The sequence below is a fragment of the Taudactylus pleione genome, unplaced genomic scaffold, assembly GCF_031769625.1.
Source record: "Taudactylus pleione unplaced genomic scaffold, aTauple2 ptg000007l, whole genome shotgun sequence".
Lineage (NCBI taxonomy): Eukaryota > Metazoa > Chordata > Amphibia > Anura > Myobatrachidae > Taudactylus > Taudactylus pleione.
In genome coordinates this window covers 24,434,575-24,457,273 of record NW_028284410.1, presented here as the reverse complement: position 1 = coordinate 24,457,273, position 22,699 = coordinate 24,434,575, and the positions used below count along the sequence as shown (strand labels likewise).

The 22,699-nt window shown below is 42.0% G+C and overlaps 1 protein-coding gene across 1 annotated transcript; it reads right to left on the bottom strand.

The window, feature by feature from the left end:
- Positions 1-317: 317 nt before the first annotated feature.
- MTFR1L (mitochondrial fission regulator 1 like) lies at positions 318-22,341 on the bottom strand. The gene is made up of 6 exons (XM_088462554.1): positions 22,040-22,341; positions 14,376-14,480; positions 9,568-9,674; positions 8,307-8,515; positions 5,173-5,476; positions 318-3,452 (listed from the first exon to the last, which is right to left on the bottom strand). Exons 1-6 carry the CDS (start codon positions 22,133-22,135, stop codon positions 3,341-3,343), a joined length of 933 nt encoding a protein of 310 aa, XP_088318680.1. The 5' UTR covers positions 22,136-22,341; the 3' UTR covers positions 318-3,340.
- Positions 22,342-22,699: the final 358 nt, after the last annotated feature.

Here is a 22,699-nt window from a genome sequence, read left to right as displayed (position 1 = left end):
TTTAAAATTGACTAAGTTAACCAAGATGTACATAGCATTTTCATTTTCAGGGTGAAATAAGACTGATGTATACATAGTTTAACAGGCATTTTAAATAAAAAAAGATGTCATGAGCAAAAACTAGATTATATGAAGGAGTGAGTGGATACAGGTGTTATGTAACAATTTTCTGAAAAATTACATATTATATATAAAGCCATGGCCAAAAGTTTTGAGAATGACAAGTATTGGTTTTCACAACATATGCTGCTTCAGTGTTTTTAGACCTTTTTGTCATATGTTATATGGTATACTGGAGTAACATTACAAGCACTTCATAAGTGTCAAAGGCTTTTATTGACAAGTACATTAAGTTTATGCAAAGTGGCTCGGGGAACAAAACCAACATTTTGTATCCATGGCCAGAAAACTCTGCCGAGGTCTTAATCCCATTGAGAACTTGTGGTCAATCCTCAAGAGGCAGGTGGACAAACAAAAACCCACAAATTGTGACAAACTCCAAGCATTGATTAGGCAAGAATGGGCGGCCATCAGTCAGTATGTGGTCCAGAAGTTGATTGACAGCATGCCAGGGCGAATTGCAGAGGTCTTGAAAAAGAAGGGTCAACACTGCAAATATTGACTCAACGTAATGGTCAATAAAAGCCTTTGACACTTATGAAATGCTTGTAATTTTACTTCAGTATACTATAATAATAATATAATATCTGAAAGGGTGGTCACACCAAATATTGATTCAATTTAAATGTCTCTTCTGTTCATTCACTTTGCATTTTGTTAATTGATAAAAATAAACTATTAACACTTCTATTTTTTAAAGCATTCTTACTTTGCAGCATTTTTTTTCCACCCACACCTGCCAGGAGACAGTCATTGCAGGCTGGGATCACCATCGCAACAGATAGTCGCGATGGTTGCTTCTTTGGTCAGAATTCCTGCAGCCTGGCAGATACCTGGTCAAGCAAGAGGCCAGGAATTTGCATCTGCCTTACGCAGACCCTGGCCTCATCCCTCCTGCAACGCAAGAGGCAATCGTTTATGGGAACAACTACCAAGCATGCCCCCAGCTCCTACCCCCAAACGCCACAGCATGTCAATCATACTGCGGCCTGGGGGTCTGCGAGCGAGATCGCATGACCCGTTCTGCACATGGCCAGGACGGGTCCTGCACAGGCACAGACCCTAACCATCGAAGATGATAGTTCACCCTTGGATGAATGAAAATCTCTGAATCAGGCCCTCTGTGTCTTAACGGCCGTTACCAAGGTCATTTAATTTAGCAAGAAAAAGGAGCTCTAATTTAATAGACCCAGACTTTAAAGAACGAGGCTACCACCCTATTTCATAAATGTTAAATTAACTGTGCTAATTGTATTAGCCTATTAATAGACCTACACACCTGGTTTTATTTATTTATTTTAAATACAAGCTCTTGAACACGAACTGGTAGACAACAGCACACTGACCCAGAACATCCAATATTTGTCAGGTACCCATATACAGTGAAAACTTCCCTGCCCTACTCTCCACAATTCTGACACTGCAGCCATGCAAGCAAGTCCTTGGCAGTTTTACTAGTTTAGGAGACTCTATTCTAAAATAAAAACTGCTTGAAGACACAAAAGAAGCACACAAGAAAAAGGTGTGTCATGACCAGGTGCAACTGCCACATGAGGATTGTAAAACATTTACAGAAGTGGAGAAACTTTTGTGCAAGAACAGAGCTGTTTGAAAGAATCCAATAAAGGATTTTTAAGTAAATGCAAAACAGAATTTTTAAGTTTACATTTTGTAGTGATTCCCATCCTCAATAACATTTAGATTTTTTTTTTTTTTTAAACATACAGTTGGGAGTCTGCAACAGGTTATTAGAGAGGTTAGTGAAGGGGTGTGCATGAAGACAGCTTTAGAATAGTATTTCCTGGAATTAGCTTTCACACGAGTAAACCACATGCTACAGTACATCATGGACAGATGAAAGAACAAATTCCACTTTGTTCTGCGATACGAACCCCAGAATTTTTATTTAAATTGCAATTAAGTATTTCAAATGAAATACATTGCAATGTTTTCATTATTTTTAGAATTTAAAAAAAATCCTTTGAAGTACACATTTGCTTTTATAAATGTAACAGTTGCTCCATTTTTATTTCAAGAACAAAAGAAAAAAAAAAAAAGAACCCATACAAATACATACAAGACTTCTCCATAGTGACAACTGTTCATTATGAGTCAAAAAGAACTCTGCAGGGACATAACCATATCACCAGAGGAAGACAGCAAAATTCCACTAAACTAAGAAATAAAATGTACTGGCTCATCATAATTATCTGCACAGCAAGTGGTATGGATATAAATCAGGGGTATTCAACATGCAGACCTCCAGCTGCTGTGGAACTACACATCCCAGCATGCCTTGCCACAGTTTTACTATTAGGGCATGTATAGTTCCACAGCAGCTGTAGGGCTGCATATTTAAAATACCCTGATATAGATACTTAATTTTCATTTGTTGCTCCAGTCATCTATAGAAATGCTTCCATCAACTTATTATACTTCATCTCTGGATGAAACATACAGGAGCATTGCCTCTTCCTACAGTGTTTCACCACAGCAATGATTCCGTTGTTAAGCAAATTGAACTTGTGCGAAGCGTTAAAGATTTTGTGATTTGTTTGCAATAAAAATGCTTCAGTAAACATATAGATGCTCATTTTCTTACATTCCTCTATGTAATGAATTTACCATTATGAGCAGTTCTACAGGAAGCATAAAGCCACTATTAGAAGTTGTACAGCCTACAACAGACGCACCTTGGTGTGGGACAAGAAAAGCAGCACTGGTCTCCATGGGATTTGGTAGGTGTCAATCCACAACGTCATAGATAAAGCCAGCTGGGGGGCAAGCATTATAAGAAATGACTAGAGACAGCAGTGAATAGAAGTTTAGAAGGTTTTTTTCCCCCTGGTTGTAATGTCAATTATATATTCTAAGAAAACAGTGACAATAAATAGAGAAGAAAACAACATGGGAAGAATCAGAACTAGATATCTCAGCAGTTCATTTGAATTTTAGCAAGGTAGAAGTTTACTGATATTTAGCAACCATATTTCCAAGAGCTGACCTAAAGTAGCATTATATAGAGATCTAACACTGTGCAGGAATTCAGTTTCTGGGTTAACAGACCCTCAAAAGCAGAAACTGGGTATCCTTACATTCATATCAAATAGGCATACATGTGATAAAAACACACAACTAAAAATAAAAATGTGTGGACCTCGTCCTTTTATAACAAAATAAGTGACCTTTACATGAAGAAAATCAGTTTGAATAAACATGGTTAAATGTTCTTTTTGTCATCTTGATCACAAAGTGCAAACTTTTGCCTCAGAACCTCTGAAATAAGATTGATAGGATCATCTTCTTTTTGTAAACACTGGTTTCTGTTAGACCTGAAAAAGATTAGGCATTAAAGACTCAAAAACAAACACTACTTTCAGTTAATAATTTTCATGTGAAAAGAAATGTAACATTTATTTTACTAAAGATGGTATATTACACCTGTATGACCAGTCCAGATATTAGTTTTGCTCTTTTAAGGTTAAACTGACAATACATTTTGTGAACCCAAGATAAAAAACCCTAAATATACATCACACACACACACACACACACACACACACACACTCTTCCTAGAGATAACAAGACAATATGGAGAAACTAGTCTCATAGCAAGGTGCACAACAATCTTGTTTATTTAAACATATAAAACAAAACAATTATTCCTATTAATAACCACTAAATGCAAGTGGAATTACAGTGAAATAAAAAAATAGTGAAGTAGGAAATATGTAAAACAAAGGCTGTGCAAAGTCACTACTTCTTGTTCAGTGTGGACCTCTCTTTAATATCCCTGTTATTCTATCGATATACAACTTATTATTGTGTTGTAACTTCCAGGAATCCCCTAACATTCAAGGCCTTATTACAGCTTAAATAGTATGCCCTACCACATGCATCAATAGGGCATATATATTGGTTTATACGGATTATTAAAATACAATATTTCTGCTAGTAATTACTTGCTACTTTACCCAATTTAATGGAATACATTAATGTAGCTGTGGGCACTTATTGGCTTTGAAGAAAGCTGTAGCTATGAACACTTATTGGCTTTCAAATAAGCTGTGTGCACCTCTAACATTCAGATGTTATAATGGGGTTTCCAGACATTATGTAACACTATCATTCAAAAGAGAAGGGGAGACTTAAATTCTGGAGCAGCACAGACACAGAATGCAGAGTTCAGGAATTGCACCGGCCACAAGGACGGTGCAAGCTTTGATGGTGCGACAGATGATGCGTCTGAAGACTAGTTGCAGCATGGACATAAAGACTCAGCCACGCAAAAAGCAGCAGCCACAACTGCATGCGCCTCTGATTCAGTCCCAGTGTGTCAGACACTATTAAAGTTCCGTAGTCAGGCAGGATTACACAAGACTTTTCTATACTTAAAGCTTCCGGTGTTTCACCTCATCTAGTAAAATCCCTCATATAGGATTCCCTTGCAGCGATCTTTAATATGGAGCTGTATGCGTACTTGATGTCTAGCACAATGTACAGCTATCATGCAGAGAAACAAAGACGTTTCTGCAACATCTGTTGACAGGTAAGTGATGAGAAGAGACAGGAATCAAACATAAATGTGGATAGACACTTGCTGCTGCCTGTTAGTATAGGAAAATATTATTTCCCAGGATCCTTTCAGTTATTGCAGAATGGGGCAAATTCTCACCCATCCCATCTAGGGTGGAAGCAATTGAGAGGGTGCAAGTGCAAGTGCAAGCCAAAATCTAAAGATTGTGCCTTGCGATTGGTCTTCCTGTTCACACCATCATCCACCATGTAAAGATGGTGTGATTTGTTAATCCTGTACAGTTAGGCTGCATATAGTTTCCTAGATAGAAGTGCAGCTTGAAGTTGTGTGGTACACGTTCTAATGCTCCATCTGGCTAGGAGGTGGGCCTACCTCTGAAAATGGCTTACACGCAGACATGCTAGAAGAGTATAAAAGATAAAGGAAAACAAAATAAACCAGATCCTACACTGGTGGAATTAAGGCAATTTATGGTCGTGCACATGTGTAATGTAAATAAATGAGTTCTATATTACCAATCTCTGTTAACTTTCATCTTGTGAATATCCTTCAATATTCCCATCATATCGGCAAAACTGTTGGACTTTGAGAGGCAGAGGGAATCTTCATCATCAGACATGGTGGCCTCTATTTGTCTCTGGTGACTAAAGGAAGACTCCATTATAGAAGCAGATGAGTATTCAGAGACATCCAGCTCATCCTCTTCAGTAATGTCACTAATTACAAATGAGGTGGTTGATTGGAAAGAGGGAGCAAAGTCAGGAAACAATGCATTTTGGTCCACATTTCCAGGTAGAGGATCTGTTGAACTTGGTGATGCTGGAAGAAACAAACAAGGTGAAGTCAGTCCCTGGTATAAAAATACTTTGAGGCACCTGTCAATGTAATTGCCACATTCATAGTAGTATATACAGATGTGCCTTCATACACTAATAGCACAGTTGCACCAAACAAGCCTTTCTCGGCACACCAGGTCCCGCGTGACTTGTCTTGCGTCAAGCATCTTTTTTGCTTGACTATGTGCCTTAGTCGCTTAAGGAGTCTGCACTGATTTAATTTGATATGCGACACCTGCATCAGTGTGCAAATGAGCCTGAATCTGTATATGTATATGAAGTGCTACGATGCAGTGGCTGCGAGATTTTTCTCATGCCAAGTTTCATTGTACTTCATCTGCGACTTTGTATATATTTAAGACCAATTCCTGTGCTATTAAGGTTTTCTCTGGTACAGGCTGAATGGTGTTTCGCTGGTCTGCGGTGCAAATAAGACTCAAATTTAAAGAAAATACTGATACACTACACCGATCGGTGCGGCTCACTCACAAACAAAAAGCAATTACTGGTCCATTAATCAAATGGTTTTGCTAACCTGCCTATAACATTATAAGTGATTCTACAATATCTGCACATTTTCATCTGATACTCACAATGCTATGGGATCGATCCAATTGCACGCTAAGGGTGTCAGTTGCAACAGTCTTAAAACGCCGGTAACGGCATGGCATCTCGCACCCTTCACGGTCCACTCAGAGCACGAATTTGTAAAGTTTTGCTCGGAGCCCCATGCGGCTGCTAGCACTTTTATGCAAATTCGAGCTTCCATCAAGCACGCCCATTGTTGCCATGAATCGCACCCACGACTACATCGTATGTAATTGGATTGACCCCTTTGACTGGTACAGATATTACCATTAATCACTGATTATATTCTGATTTTATTGGAATACCTCCCGAATAATTAGCCATTGTCATTGTGAGTTTACTTATGTTTGGCCTTACATCGAATGTCTGCACCAAATAACTTTAAGCATTGTATCAGATATTGGGCCGCATTCAATTAGGTCATTTCGCCTGCGAAACTTATCCCCGTATTCAATTGTGGCGACTTTTCGCTGCTGTGGAAACTCAATGCCTTGAACCCGATGGAAAAGTTTTGCCTAACAATAGCAGTCGAAAAAAAGTGCAGAATTGCGGTTTTGGGGTGCAAAGGTGTGGAAACCACCCTGCACCCGTAGGACAGGTCCCTAAAGGTAAACTGCATCAAAAAAACTCCTAAAAGTTTTTTTAAAGAACACCCAAAAAATGGACTTTGAAAAAGGGGGCGAAAAAGTTCAAAGTAGGGGTACAAACTTAAAAACTAGCAAAATAGACTTTGGGGGTGTCTACAAGTATGGGGGTGGATTTTTTTTGGATTGCAGTTGCTTGCTGAAAGAGCATTTTTTTTTTATTTTTATTTTTTTTAAAAAACCTCACTTTTGCTTTTTTTAACCAGCTTGCTCCCATTTTCATGTACCCCAAATTTACTAGGACTAGTTATTTTCACCAAAAAAACCTCCTAAATGCTATTCTTCACTACTTGTGCAAAGACGCCAATTAGCAGCTAATGAGACCCTTTAGGACCCCAAATAGCTTCAGCAGGGCTATTCGGGGGCAACTACATTGATACCCAATGTTAGTGCATCTTTGGGGGGTGTCAGGCCGATTTCCCCAAATCGGACAGCACTTTTCGCCTGTTTGCGTTTCGCCGGGTGCCATTTTCGTCGATTTGTAATTGAATACGGGGATAAGCGGGGACGTGCGCGATACTTTTCCGCATAGAAAAGCAGCGATGACGGCGAAAAGTCTGGGACTTTTTCGCACCTAGTTGAATATGCCCCATTGTGGTAGCTTCAATTGTAAAATATTATGTTATACGAGTATACGCTGAATAAGATGAGCAGATACAGTAACTATGATGCTTGAGAATTTGACAGAACAATTGGTTCAAGCAGATGGAAGCATAAAAATATATTTAGCTGGCACGTCTTTTTAGCTATACCCATTTGGCAATAGCTTTTTGAGCTATCTAAAATAGTAGGTTCCTTCACCTGCTTATAAAGCACTATGCTGACAACTATATATTTCCTCACATAGTAGCCTTTACCAGACAAGCTACTTGCTTTAATATGTATTATTTGCTCTTTTACAAAAGCCTAATAAAAGCAAAGTTTTCATTTATCCCATATCACGTTATTTCAAATTTAGATCACTGAAGTCGCTCTTTTAAAGTATGTCCCCACCAAGAGTCTCTTTCCCCTTTTGTATTTTTCAGATAACAAAAGTTGCTTGTGGCAAATTCAAATCAGAATAAAAAAAAAAAAGTATATGCAAGTAATCGCAAAAGTCTTGACAATGGCCATAGGTTGTAAAAAATATAGTAAAAATTAAGATATATCAGCATTTATGGACAGTCAGCGAAGGTGGGGGGCACAGAAATAAATAATTGCAGTCCCCTGGTTTAGTCTGTGGCATTTATGGACCTGATGCAGAGATGTAAGTAAATCAGACGTACATTGCTCTAAAGAAACATGGATGGAAAAATTGTGTATTTTGACCATGTGCACAAATGAGGCTTGAGGAGAACATTTACTGAAGCTTCACAAAAGAAAAGTGGAGGTGTTGCCCATAGTAACCAATCAGATTGTAGCTATCATTCTCTATTGAATTCTAGAAAATGATAGACATATAATCTGATTGGTTGCTATGGACAACAACTCCACTTGTCTGTTTCAATAGCTTTTGTAAATCTACCGTTAAAAAATAGACGAATACGATATAGTTATTGGCTTTGAAAGTAAAACAGTAGCACCTGTAGGTCCATACCATACCTGTGTCTACAGCAACTATTCTAGCGATTTGACTTCTCAGAAGACTCAGCTCATCTTGCAGGTCTGTAGACCTGTTTAAGGACATGCCTGATTTCTTTAAACAAAACATTTTTTCTTCTTTCATTTTTAAATTAGGAACAGAGGAATTTCTCTGCATAACTAAAAGAGGACTTGGTCTCCATTTATGTTTCAATGGTCTTGTGTCACTCCTAATACAGAGAGAGGAAGCAAAATAAAAAGGGATTAATACTAGACAATCCTCACATATCAATGTTTTTGTCTGAACTGATTATACAACAAAATGAAAAATACATAAATGGACATTCATATAGCACCTATAACTTTCTGCTGTGCTTTAAAATTGGGTATCATACAGAAGGAGGGTCTGTGATTACCAAATATGCACATGCAGACAGGCCTGGAAAAAGTATTCGCACACCATACGTGTCAACTTAAATTTTGTAATGTTTCTAATATGCATAGTTTAACAAAATACATGAATTGTGGGAGTTTGTCATTTCACATGCAATACACTATTATCACCAAATAAGGCACGCAAGTGGTAACCTCTAGCTGGCTGCACTGCCGTCATAAGCAACACGAATACACTGATCAGTTCAACCAAGCTGCATTTAGGGAAAGTGATTCTTATAGTATAACCCAAATTGTATACTTTTCAGCAGTGCAGAAGTGGGAGGTATTTACAATGCACCGCGCATGTCACCTTTGTCTGCACAGTATAATATCGAAGCTATGTAGTGTGACAAATATTAATGCCAATGACGTTGAACTAGAGCCAGATTAGGACCATACAGGGTCCTAACCAATATACTGGTTTTGGGCCCCCTAGTCATATCTATCTACTATTATTTACTGTAAACACATCCCCAACATTATTTATATTATTTTCCTCCTAGCAGTCAACATTATGACAAATATATACATGTTAATGGATTTATTTCATCATTATACAGTAAAACAGAATATGTACAGTAAACATGAATACAAGTAAAATCGCACTCCAAAACAAAGAGATCACTAAATAAAGTTATATTACTATGAATTGGGTACAAGACATTACAAACAAAGCACTGCAGTATTAATTATATATATTTATGCATGTTGTAAACAAGGGCAGAGATATGTGCATGAACCAATATGTTGTATTCTGCATTACACTTCAAATTAAGGTGCCATCTAAATTTGGTTAGCTACATTTATTTACCAGATGCTCAGTAAGAAGTAGGCCATAAATAAATACCTGACTCTTGCATATGTTTCGTCATCGTCTGCGGCAATCCACTTGATATCAGCTAGTGAGGGGACCATTGGGGCATCAGTGAAATATAAATCAGAACTGGGTAGAGCCTTCAAGACAGAAAAGAAAAACAAAGAAAATTAACATATGATGAGAAAACTAAATTGCAAGAGTTAAAGTTAAGAAGCTGTCCATTATCAGAGTTGGGAGTTGCTCCATGCACCCATTTTCCAAAAACTCCTCAATTTCTTACAGCCTGGCTCAAACAGGATGCTGGGTAGTGTTGGAGCACAAATCACAAGCTGTAATCTTTCCTCCAAATCACACAACATGTTGGTTAGCAAAATTAATTTCCAGTCCTGTACAACAAAACTAACAAAGGCAACCTACTACTCGACTACTAGGGTAGGGACAGGCAACCTGATGCAATTCACATAACTTTCAAAAGGCAGCACATTACAGCCATGGCCAAAAGTTTTGAGAATGATACAAGTATTGGTTTTCACAAAGTTTACGGTTTCTGTGTTTTTAGACCTTTTTGTCAGATGTTACGATGGTATACTGAAGTAAAATTACAAGCATTTCATGAGTGTCAAAGGCTTTTATTGACAATTACATTAAGCTTATGCAAAATTTGCAGTGTTGACCCTTCTTTTTCAAGACCTCTGCAATTCGCTGGCATGCGGTCAATCAAATTCTGGGTCACATACTGACTGATGGCCGCCCATTATTGCTTGGAGGGTTTCAGAATTTTGGGGTTTTTGTTTGTCCACCCGCCTCTTGAGGATTGACCACGAGTTCTCAATGGGATTAAAGTCTGGGGAGTTTCCTGGCCATGGACCCAAAATTTCGATGTTTTGTTCCCCGAGCGACTTGGAGCACCTTGCCATAAGGCAAAAGTGATATCTATCATGCTGGAATAGGCATTGTCCATCACCAAACTGTTCTTGGATTGCTGGGAGAAGTTGCTCTTGGAGGATGTTTCGGTACCATTCTTTATTCATGGCTGTGTTCTTAGGAAAAATTGTGAGTGGTCCCACTCCCTTGGCTGAGAAGCAACAACACACATGAATGGTCTCAGGATGCTTTACTGTTGGCATGACATAGGACGAAGACTTTTGGAGGATGGCCTGGTGTCAAGAAGGGCAGCAAAGAAGCCACTTCTCTCCAGAAAAAACATCAGGAACAAACTGATATTCTGCAATAGGTACAGTGATTGGACTGCTGAGGACTGGGGTAAAGTTATTTTCTCTGATGAATCCTTTTTCAGATTGTTTGGGGCATCTGGAAAAATGCTTGCAGAGTTTGCAATTACGCGGGTAAGCCACCGCGGCGGGTACCTGGTGAAGGGACCGCCTGGTCCCTTCCACCAGCGTCGGAGGTAAAGTGGCGGCGGGAGAAGCTTGGCTCCGGGCGAAAGCTAAGCAGAGTTCGCTGCCCGGAAGCCAGGAAGCGGCGGCGGTTGTTTTGGCACTGGGCGCGAGCCGAACATGGCTCACGGTCCAGCAGCCAATAGGAGGCAGACTCGACGAGCCAATCGCTCCATTACTGGGGGCAATGCATAGGGGGTCACCTACTGGGGGCAATGCATAGGGGGTAATGTGTAGGGTAGCGTTCCCGCTAGGCTGTTTTAGCGGGGCGCGGCGCCCTGCCCTCATCCTGGAGGGCAAAAAGCACCCTGCCCTCCAGGATGAGGGCAAAAAGCGCCCTGCCCTCACAGCCTGCGGGTGCCGTTCTCACCCGCAGGACGCAGTGTCACACGGGTGGAGAAACATGCGGTGTCCCGGTCACCGCCGGAGAATAGACGCCGGGCGCATGCGCCCGGCATCTATTCTCCCTTTCTGCAGCGCTTGGGGGCTGCCCGGCATGTCCGTAAGCGCCGGGCATGCCCCCAAGTATGACGAAAAGGGGACGCGTCTTATAGACACGCCCCCTTTTCATAACCACGCCCCCTTTTTGGGCGCGTGCATAAGGTTGCCCTCTCTAGCTCCGGCGCCCTGCCTGCCACCGGAGCTAGAGTGAACACTAGTGTAGGGGGACTACTACTGGGGGCAATGCATAGGGGGACTACTACTGGGGCAATGCACAGTGGGACTAAAGGGCATTAATGTGCGGCATTATGTGTAAAGGCCGGGCATGGCTGTGTGGCATCACTTGTAAGGGGTATTACTGCATGCCATAATGTGTAAAGACTGGGCATTAATGTGCGGCATAATGTTTAATAACCAGGCATGGCTGTGTGGCAAAATGTGTAAAAAGACTGGGCATTACTGCTGGCATAATGTGAAAAGACCAGGCACTGCTGTGCGGCATAATGTGTAAAGACCGGGCACTATTGTCTGGCATAATGTGTAAAGGGCATTAATGTGTCGGTATAATGTGTAAAGGCTGGGCAAGGCTGTGTGGCATCATTTGTAAGGGGTTAGGGGAGGTCTGAGAGGCATATGGGGAGCTCTAAAGCATAAATTATGATGGGACCCAGAAATGGTCAGGTAGGACCCAATTTTTTTTTTTTAAAGTGGAGGGTCCCTGGGACACACATATTTTGTTACTCACCGCGATCACTGGCTTGTCCGGAGAAGGAAAGGGGAGTGCTACCATCAGTCCTGTGTCATGCCAACAGTAATACATCCTGAGACCATTCATGTGTGGGGTTGCTTCTCAGCCAAGGGAGTGGGCTCACTCACAATTTTGCCTAAGAACACAGCCATAAATAAAGAATACTACCAAAACATCCTCCAAGAGCAACTTCTGCCAACCATCCAAGAACAGTTTGGTGTCAAACAATGCCTTTTTCCAGCATGATGGAGCACATTGCCATAAGGCAAAAGTGATATCGAAGTGGCTTGGGGAACAAAACATAGAAATGTTGGGTCCATGGCCAGAAAACTCTCCAGACCTTAATCCCATTGAGAATTTGTTGTCAATCCTCAAGAGGCGGGTGGACAAACAAAAACCCCAAAATTCTGACAATCTCCAAGCATTGATTAGGGAAGAATGGGCAGCCACCAGTGGGTATGTGGCCCAGAAGTTGATTGACAGCATGCCAGGGCCAACTGCAGGTCTTGAAAAAGGGTCAACACTGCAAATATTGACTCTATGCATAAGCTTAATGTAATTGTCAATAAAGGCCTTTGACACTTATGAAATGCTTGTAATTTTACTTCAGTATACTATAGTAACATCTGACCAAAAGGTCTAAAAACACTGAAGCAGCAAACTTTGTGAAAAACAATACTTGTGTCATTCTCAAAACTTTTGGCCATGGCCGTTCACATTGCCTCAGTAATAAGTTAAAATAAACCTTTAATCAAATAAAGAGATACCTATCTGTAAGAACATATTAGCAGGCATTTAATATAAGGGTTTCAAGCTATAACAGGGTAATAATGCAATATTACAGAATGGATTTGGGAGCCACAAATGAAGGCTTGGTAGGAAGTATGTATGCCCCAGTGCCACCTGTTGACCATCACTACTACTTACCAAAACATCAATATTTTGGTAAGTAGGAGTGCAGCTTTAAGTAGCAATACAATTTAAGATTAATACGCAAGAATGAAGGTAAAAGTTATGTGCCAAGACACCAATGTAGGTGTTAAACATCTAAGAATCTGCTACACAATGGAAAAACATTTCTAAAGTAACTCAAGCCATAAATAGTTAAGTTTTAATTCTAAATAAAACACTGCATTTGACAGAGGAAGACATTTAGGGCAGCAGAACAAAGTACTTCTCCGAGTCGTCTTAGTTTGTGACCTGAAAACATCTGAGTAATATTAATTTCTTTGCCTACAACCAACTGTAACAAAAATAAACCCAGCAGTACACTACTGTTTTTTCAACCATTAAGCAGATGGCAAAATCTGTAACTGCTTTCAGTTAAGCCTTGTACAATGGATTGCGTGAAACAATGTGCTGCAGTTTAATAGGATTGCATTCATTGGGGTTGGTGAAGTATATTTTGCTAACATTCATAATGTTGACATGCAGCATGCAAACAATGACCACTTTGCCACCGATATGTCGACATGATCTGAATGTAGACAAAATGTCCCTGGTGGTCTAGTGATAAGTCACCTGGTGGCTTCAACTGTATTTTCCAAATCGACGCGAATGTCAGGATGACTTCTGGCGGATCCTGCGGTTGTGAGTATGACTAATCTTAATCCATAACCTCCCCTTCCTTATGCTGGGTACACACTAGACGATTTTAACGATTTGGCCAATTCTGATGCATTCTGATAAATCGTTCAAAATATCTAGTGTGTACCCTATATATCGCTGACTCTACATGCAGGTCCGACGGGGAAGGTCGTTAGCTTGGGCCATGCTGCCGAATGCAGCATTGCCCCCGCCATCACTGCCCTCATCGGCAAGTGTGTACCCTACCCGCGCCTCCTGTAGTATAACCTTTACCCTCCACTGTCGGTCCATAGAGAACGTCAGCAATTCAGAAGTCGATAATGTGAACATGTCGATATTTCAATAATATGGACATTATAATGGTCAACATTTATTTTGACTACATTCCACTTGAGTGCATGACCCCCATTATGTCTCGTTATCAAACACAAGTGTGGGGTGCTATTGAATTAGTGTTTGAAACCTCAATTTCAGTAAAATGAGTCAGCAGGGTTGGTAGTCTATATAACCATTCCCTGAGGGTAAAAATGGTTTTCACTGGAAACCACAGTAAACATAGAAGGAAGAGATTCATTACAAATTCAGTGAATAGAACCAATAAAGAAATCCCTGGCCTACATCATATCTGGTATATTGTCAAACTAACTAATGTTTGAGAACATTACCTCAAAGCAAGCTCTAGCACAAGGTTTCAGTGGCAGGTGGGATCCAATTTTCCTAACCAGACTCCGCGAGGAACCACATGGCTTATTCTCCCACACTGGAACAGTCTGAAATAAATTACACACCCAGTGGTCATGAAAAACAGGTGAAATTGAATAGTTTAAAGTGCATACAATAACCAGCTACCACACTTGGGGGGGGGGAGATGTATTACAGTGGCACAGATAGCTTTAAGTCTTCCTGCTTTACCTCTTTACCGATGCAAAGCAGGAAGCAGTACCAACGAGGTGGGTTAACATCTCATCTGCCGGAGTGGGGGAGTGAAAACTCCCCAGTCCGGTGGTCCCAGCCAGAGCACACAATGCATCAGCCTAGTGCTGATGCGCTGTCTCTCACCTCCCGGCCGACTCCGCTGGGCATGAGCGAGATCTCGCAAGCAGCCAGGGATATAGCTGTCCCTGCTGTGGTGGTGGGGCAACGACATCTGCAGCTGTCGAAATCAATAGCTGCAGCAGTCAGAACGGTCAGTGCCATTGACCGTTCATATACTGCCTAACATGTCAGCACGCTATCTTGTAGATATTATCCGCGCTGCTGACGGGAACAGCGCCCTTGTCATTTACCACACATCTCCTCTTTAATACATGGGTGAGAAGTGGTATCAGCAGTACAAAACTTGTGCTGATACCACTAATCCCCTAAAGCACTTTCATACATCTCCCCCTCAGTCTCTGTGGAGGCTTTCAGAAATTTAAAACCATTGGTGAAAAGGAACAACTGAATTACACTCACAATACACAGACTGAATGGGAGAAGGTGAAGGAGCTAAAAGTTAAACAGGAGTTTAAAGGAGGAAGCAATGCAGCTATCGGCTGTCAGGACCCTCAAGTTAGGTGGAACGGAGGTGAGCATACCTCATTTGTGAGCAGTTTACATGAGAAGTTATTTTCTGCTGTCTCTACATAACTCTGAAAGAATATTGGAGCCAATTAAATGAAGAGCAGAGGAGACTGGTAGCTGGGCATGACTGGGGGATGTGGCTTCTACATCATATGATGAAATGATCTGTGAAAAAGTGACCATACATAAAAAGTTATCAATTGGCAGGAGAGCCACTACGTTAGGCTCCAGTTTTTTTGATTACTCCAAAGTCGAAGAAAACTTTGATCCTTTACTAGACAGCTAACCAATATTAATACAGGCTGGTAATGAGGGCCGAGGTAAGTGTTCTCACAATTAAAAATACAGGTATGAATGTTTTATATTGCAGGCTTGCTCGCAAAAGTGTAAAATATCAGAAAGCCTAGTGAGTATATATGCAATGTGCCAGTTGCAGCTGACTTATCGACATACTGATGCTGGTGCTGATAAATCTGAGGTATTATTTCTTCAGTTTCACAGTTAAATAGCTGGTTTGGTTTGAAAATGTAAGTTCATAAAGTTAGTTGTCAATTGGGGTTGGGTAATGCACATAATTGGGTTTCCACACAGGAAATTATGAATTCATCTGAATTTTACTTGACAGTCTATCCATTAATAAGGACATTGACAATGGGGCCTGAGAGAGTTGTACACAAATCCGATGGTTTGTGTACAACTCCAATGGTGGCTGGACTGTGCATGTGCAGAACGTGTCCCGAGAGATCTCACACAATGCCCCAAGCCACAGCATTATTGACATGCTGCTGCAATTTGGGGGCAGGACGGCGCTGCCTGCGTTTCCAGAAAACAGGAGCATTTGCCCCATTTTATGGGCATGCCAAGGCCATTGCCTGCGTCTTCTGACACAGATTTACTGGCCTCGCAAGCTGGCACGAGAAGGCCATTCTGAGAAAGCTTAGATCTCAGATGGACGAAGCTGCAAACATTGCATCATTGGTGATCCAATCCTGAGTCTTCGGACGCAGGCATCGAATTTGAGGTGCCAGCAGGAAGCATCTTTTTCCTCCTGCAGGCATTAGCATATATTTATAAGGATTTTAATACATGTAGTTTGTTAATTTATATTTTCACTAATTTGCAAAACAATTTGGAATCCTTTTATTTGTGGATGAAACAGTTTCCCCAACTAATGTTATCACATTTTTAGGTATGAAAATAGATTACAACACAATGCTATGCAGGTTCTTGGAGGACAAATTTATTAAATTAAGTTTACCACAGAGGGGAATATTTAGCAAATATTATTTGCAGGATATCCCCTGAAAACAACCATTTGAAGGGAGTACCCACAAATAATAATTAACACCCAAATGTATCCCCTGGTCTTATTTGCAAAACCAGTTCCAACCAATGGGATGTAGTTTGGAAGCTGACTGTCTAAATCCCGACCTCCGGCTTCCAGACGTTCTAATGACAGGCGTCTAAATCTAGACTCCTGTCATTAACCAGATGCCGGAAGACCGACGCCCGGCATCCCGATCGAAGTGATGCCCGGCGTGGACAGCCGCAGGGGGCGGGCTGAGGGTTAGGGATCCCGGGGGGTATTTAGGGTTAGGCACCCCCCCAGGAGGTTAGGGTTAGGCTAGGGGAAGGGGGGGGGTTAGGATTAGGCACCCCCGGGGGGAGGTTAGGGTTAGGCACCCCTAAGGGAGGGTTAGGGTTAGAGGGGGGGGAATTAGGTTAGCAATACTTAACTTAGGGACGATCAGGATTTTCATGTGTCCGGTGGTAATACCTACTACACCCCAACCAATCAGCTCCTAACTGTCATGTGTTTAAAATAATTACAATTAGGAACTGATTGGTTTGAGCACCATTTAAATTAATAACGAGTGAAAACAAGAATATCACTTGTTGATAAATGTGGCCCATAATGTCTGGAAACTAGTAAATTTACGTTTATGTCCATAGCCCACAGTTCCATCGACATGTTTGCATGAGAATGCCCAGTTATAGCCCACTTACGCCTCCTCAGATGCAGACGAGTTGCAATTGAAATGTGTACGATCCTGCAGCGACCGTACTTGTGTACATTTATTCCAAATCATGCGCAGGGTAAAAAACGTACAAGACACTCTGCAAACAGGCATACATCCCCTGTATATGTATGGAGTTAAAGGATGGTTGGGGAGAGAGACACTGGCATTAGAACGACAATAGAACTGCAATATAGAACAAAATAGGAGGTACCAAGTCAAAATCCCTGTGCAAAGAAGCATTTGAAGTATGGGATGGGCAGTTCAGAGATCCATAATTCTGACTGCAACATAAGCTGTACACACTAAATGATTTTTTAAAAGATTTGTTGTTTTCTCGACAGATAGGGTCGACAAATTGTTCAAATCGTCCAGTATGCACGGCTACGCGCGCTCCCGCGGGTTCGTCAGTCACATCTTCAGATCTACTGTACATGCTGTTCAATCTGAAGATATCGTCAATGATTTTCCGCAAATCGTGCAGTGTGTACCCAGCATTACATTCCAGGGGAGCTAATCCAACTAGCAGATTCCTTATCCCGCAAGAGAATCTCCCTAGACTCAGTGGCGCTGAAAAAGCTAAAGCTGGCCACACACACATGGCGATCTGCACACGATCAGCCGATGTGTACAATTTGTGTACGATTTCCCTTGAAACTCTCCCCAACAGCTCTGCACACAATTTGGTGTCCAATCTTCATACGATCTCTCCTGCAGTCAGACGTTCACAGTGCATCACCTCCTAGATTGTCAGATCTGCCCTACTGCACGGCAGATCTGACGATGCGATGTGCGACCAGCGGGGACTTGAGTGGGGTCTCACGATTTACTCAGGATTTGGCCATATTTTACACGATCTGTCTTTCCAATGTGTCAGAATCGGCCAGATCGGGTAACATATTGCTATGTGTGTGGCCAGCATAAGTCTTTCAGAAATTAGTTCAAACCTTTGGAACTCTAGAGATGGACCTCTTTGCCAGACCCATGAATGCTCAGACTCCATTCTTTGTATCCGGAATATGGACGAAAGGAGATTGGAGAATGAACGGGATGTCCTTCCCATGGATGGACCTGCCTCGCACCTATGCTTTCCTCCCCCTGTACTTCTCCTGAAGATCTTGCAAAAAATAAATAAAAACAAGCTTCTGGGGAGACGGACTCCAACATTAGCCTCTTATTCTGTATGTTGGCATCTTTATTGGCTCTAGCTATAGCAGCCAGAGGAGCCTCATACACATCTCGGAACCATTGTTAACACAGACTCCTACAGGTTACCACATATTCCTTTTGGATCACACTAAAACTTCCTCATTTAATAACCCCATAGTTGAATTCGATGTCATATGCAAGAGACATCACCACCCAGCTTTCCATTGTAAATTTGATACAAGAATTTGTACATGAAGACAAAGCTCACCTAAATATAGTTCATACTAAATAATTGTAATGAGGTATGTTTTATATGTTAAAAATAATACTGAAGGTTTTCATTTAAAAAGGACACTAGTATGTTTAAGTTAATCTAAAATGCAGTGTACCGTACATCAGGTCAAAGAATACGAAAAGCACAAAATTAATTACCAAGTCATGATATCAAGTTTATGTGGACCAGCATGGGTCATATACATAATACTGTTTCTCTATGCTAAATAATCTACATTTCTTTCCCCATTTTTCCATTCCTCTTCGTCCCTGTATTCTCCCATACCCCACCAATCCTCCCTACACTCCCTCACTGAATACAATAAGGCCGCTGTTTATCCAATACACTAATTCCTTAACTGACATTATGGACATCCATTCACTATCAATGTTGAAAATATTCACTGACCAATCGACACTGTGGGGTTTATGTATCAAGCAGCAAAATGAGTAGAGAAGTGGACAAGTTGCCAATAGCAACCAATCAGCTCCTACCTTTTATTTTATAGACTATACTTGATAAATGGTACTTCAATGCTGACTGGTTTCTATAGGCAACTTCTCCACACTTTTCACTGCTTGATACATATGCCCCTGTATCCTGAAATTGCCAAACAGAAAGAACCAGCCAATAGGAGACACATACTGGGACACTAACAGGGGTCTAGGAGGGGCGACGCGGCGCACACCCTGCACCCATACTTTTTTTTTTTATATACTTTCCTCTTTGAAATCCCACGGAGTAGCACGACACAAAACACCTGGAAAATGGCAGCTGCGGCCATTTTCCCGGCGTTTTGCACATGGAGTCTACTACTGCTTTCAGTTCGCTGACAGCCGCCGGGGAGAGACGAGGGGGCACCAGACAGGAAGTAGACACAGGCGACCACCTCTATTAATACGCCCCTGGAGAATACCTACTATTTATTCAGACACCCATCCAATGAGCATTCTTGAAAAAGGCCACCCACGTTGGCCGAAAGGCGCTGCCCTGGGACAAACGTTTTAAACTACTGGGTGTTCTCCTTTTGAGGATTGAAGCGCTGAACCAAGACTGCTTACCGGAAATCAAAGTGCAAGTGAGGCCAGACCAATTGATACCCACTGCTGTCCCAGCTGGAGTACAAGTCTATTCTCATTGCAAGTGGAGGCACGGACTTATCCCAGTGACATCTGTGGTTTTGCAGTCACATCGGTGAACCCGCTGTCCCTGCAGTAGAGTCCCAGATCACCATCCCAGACCTCCATGGCGAACAACCATCTGGAGACCGCTGCTACATTGCAGTAGGGCGGACCGCACATCTGCTCTGCTGCAGCACATATCAGCAGAGTCCCCATATTACGCACACCCTCTAACACAAAACTCCAGCTTTTCATTACCTCTAGAAAGCCCTTTTGCCCAGCAATAACCTCTACTATCAGAGGATGGATTGTGGCATCCATGAAAGTAGCTGGGATAGCTACAAACCAGTTCAAAAGCCACTTCCTACAGGCTGTAGCAGCCACAAAACTGGCAGACAAAAAGACATTCCTTTGCAGTCGATCATGCTAGCAGCGAAATGGTCTTTGACTTGTACCTCTAATAAGCATTAGAGACCAACTGGTCTGCAAAACATCGAGTTTCTCAGAGCAACCACCCGGTATGTGGTAGTCTACCCACCAACTGTTGCTAGGTGGCAAGCCTCCCGAAGAACAAAACACTAGCTGGCTGGAATCTGTCACCTGCAAACTGGATTTATTCTAGGGAACAGGACTGCCACCTAACTACAACTCCCCCCCCTACTACTTACTCCTTGCTAGGACTATTGTTTCCTCTGGAGATCCTACCTACAATTACTAATAGCCTTTCACTCTATCATTCCCCAAGGTGCAGCGAAGGACGCAAAGAAGCCTCAAGCAGCCACCAATAAGGAGCAGAAGTAATAAACTACCCGACATTAGCATTACTTCCTAAAGTTCGGAGCTGATGCAGTCTTCCCAGTTTCACACTCTTCCAGTTCTGATCTCAGCATTATTTTAAACCAATTTCTTAAGTTGTCAGATAAAGTAAAATAAAATTATCCTTGCTTGTACATACACTCATACACACTAGGACGACGGATAGGCCATCCGGTCGATCCGCCACACTATCTGACGATTGGTAAGTGCATACACAGTAAATCATCAGCCTGATGAGTCGGGCTTGACGTCCCAACTGGGCAGGCACAGTTGTGGTGTCAGTCACCGGCGGCCTCTGCAGCAAGTGCACTGGCAGTCAGCTGACCGCCCGTACACACAGCACGATGTGCAGCTATATCGACTATCAGTAGTGCTGCACAACCGACGTGATATGTTTGTGAACGACGTCGTTCACAGACATATCGCTGGTACGCACACAGCATGAGTCCTTTTCCGCAATTTAAAGATGTCAGACTTGTCAGGCTTAAGATTACTGCCCTTCTCCACGATTCCTTTCTAGGATTGGTATGCCACCAGCAAGCTTCCAAAAAAAATATGACCAGCGGGCTCTGGCACCCCCCTCTGCTTCAGCATTTCGGGAGTCTTCCTGCCTAACCCACCTGCTGTTCTAGGTGGCATTCCTGCTCCCTATAACAAATCCAGTTTGCACATCATAGACTCCTGCAAACTAGTGTTGTTGTCGGGCTGCCATCCAGCATTTATCATGGTGACCTTTGTGTGACAAATATTTCTAGGACATCATGAGCTGAGTTATAGATTAAAAAAAACAGAAAAAAAAAAAGTTTACAGACAATATATTATACTCTTTTTGGCATTATTATAAAAATGCATTTAAAGAACTGTTCAGTAGCATTATTTACATTTGTAGCTTACAAGTTGCCCCAGTAATGGTCATTATAATGTGACAAACAAGGTGGCACTCTGGCGTCTTAAAGAAATGCAATGGACCCCAAAAGTAATAGTGCCGGCTTTTTCTTTTCCTATATATATATTTCATGATCTATAGTTTATAACCTGCGAGCAGGGCCCTATTGCATCTCTGTATTTAATGTTTCCACTTCTTGTTTTATTAGTATTTAGCTCCCAATCGGAATATACCAGCGATATATAAATACTCATCATACCTACAGACACACTACGCATCGTAGAATCAGGATCACACACACACATTAGATATACACGAAAAGTCACGAGATAATACTATTTATAAGCGTCGTGTACGGTACAGTGCGTCACAGCAGCTTCATTGTTCTGGGTCTGGACTTTACTGCTGCCGCCTGAATATATAAGGTCCGGGGAATGACGATGACGTGTGGTACATGCAGCCCATATGACGGGAGACACGAGCACCCCCGGCCGGCCCTCACCTTGGGTCTCTTTCTCCTGCCACTCCACCGCCCTTCAGCGATATCGGGGGTCCCGCAGGCCTCATCCCCATCACATCCCGGATTCAACGAGGCCATGCTGGGGAGAGGTAATCCAACCGTGCCGGGGACACAGCGACCACAGCCCGAGCCCTGCCTGCCTGCAGCTCCCCGTTATACCGGCAGCAATTACAGTCACACACAATGGTGGCCTCCGGGAGGGGAGCAGCGTTTCCACCACTCACAGGCCGGGAACTCACAGCGCAGCCAATAGCAGTAGCGGACGGAGTGAGGATACCAAGCATTATGCTGGGCTGTGACTTTACGTCATAGCCAATTATGGACGGAGGGGAGTGCAGGCCCCCAGCCAATGCGGTGTACGCGGCGGCGGCGGCTGCTGTGTGACATTGAGGGACAATAAGAACCGCATTAGCTGCAGCTCTACACTGGTGGTCGGTATTGGATTTATTTGGTTAATGATTTTGTGTTAGTTCTATAAATTAGTTCTTCCTATTTTTCCCCCCTTAAATCTAACATGCTATAGAAGTCAATTTAGGCTTTAACAAAGGCCACCTAATACATTATGTAATAATAAAACTGAAAATTACAGTATTCATTTACATCTTTAAAAGTGAACATTGAGTAGTTTTAAATTATTCAAAA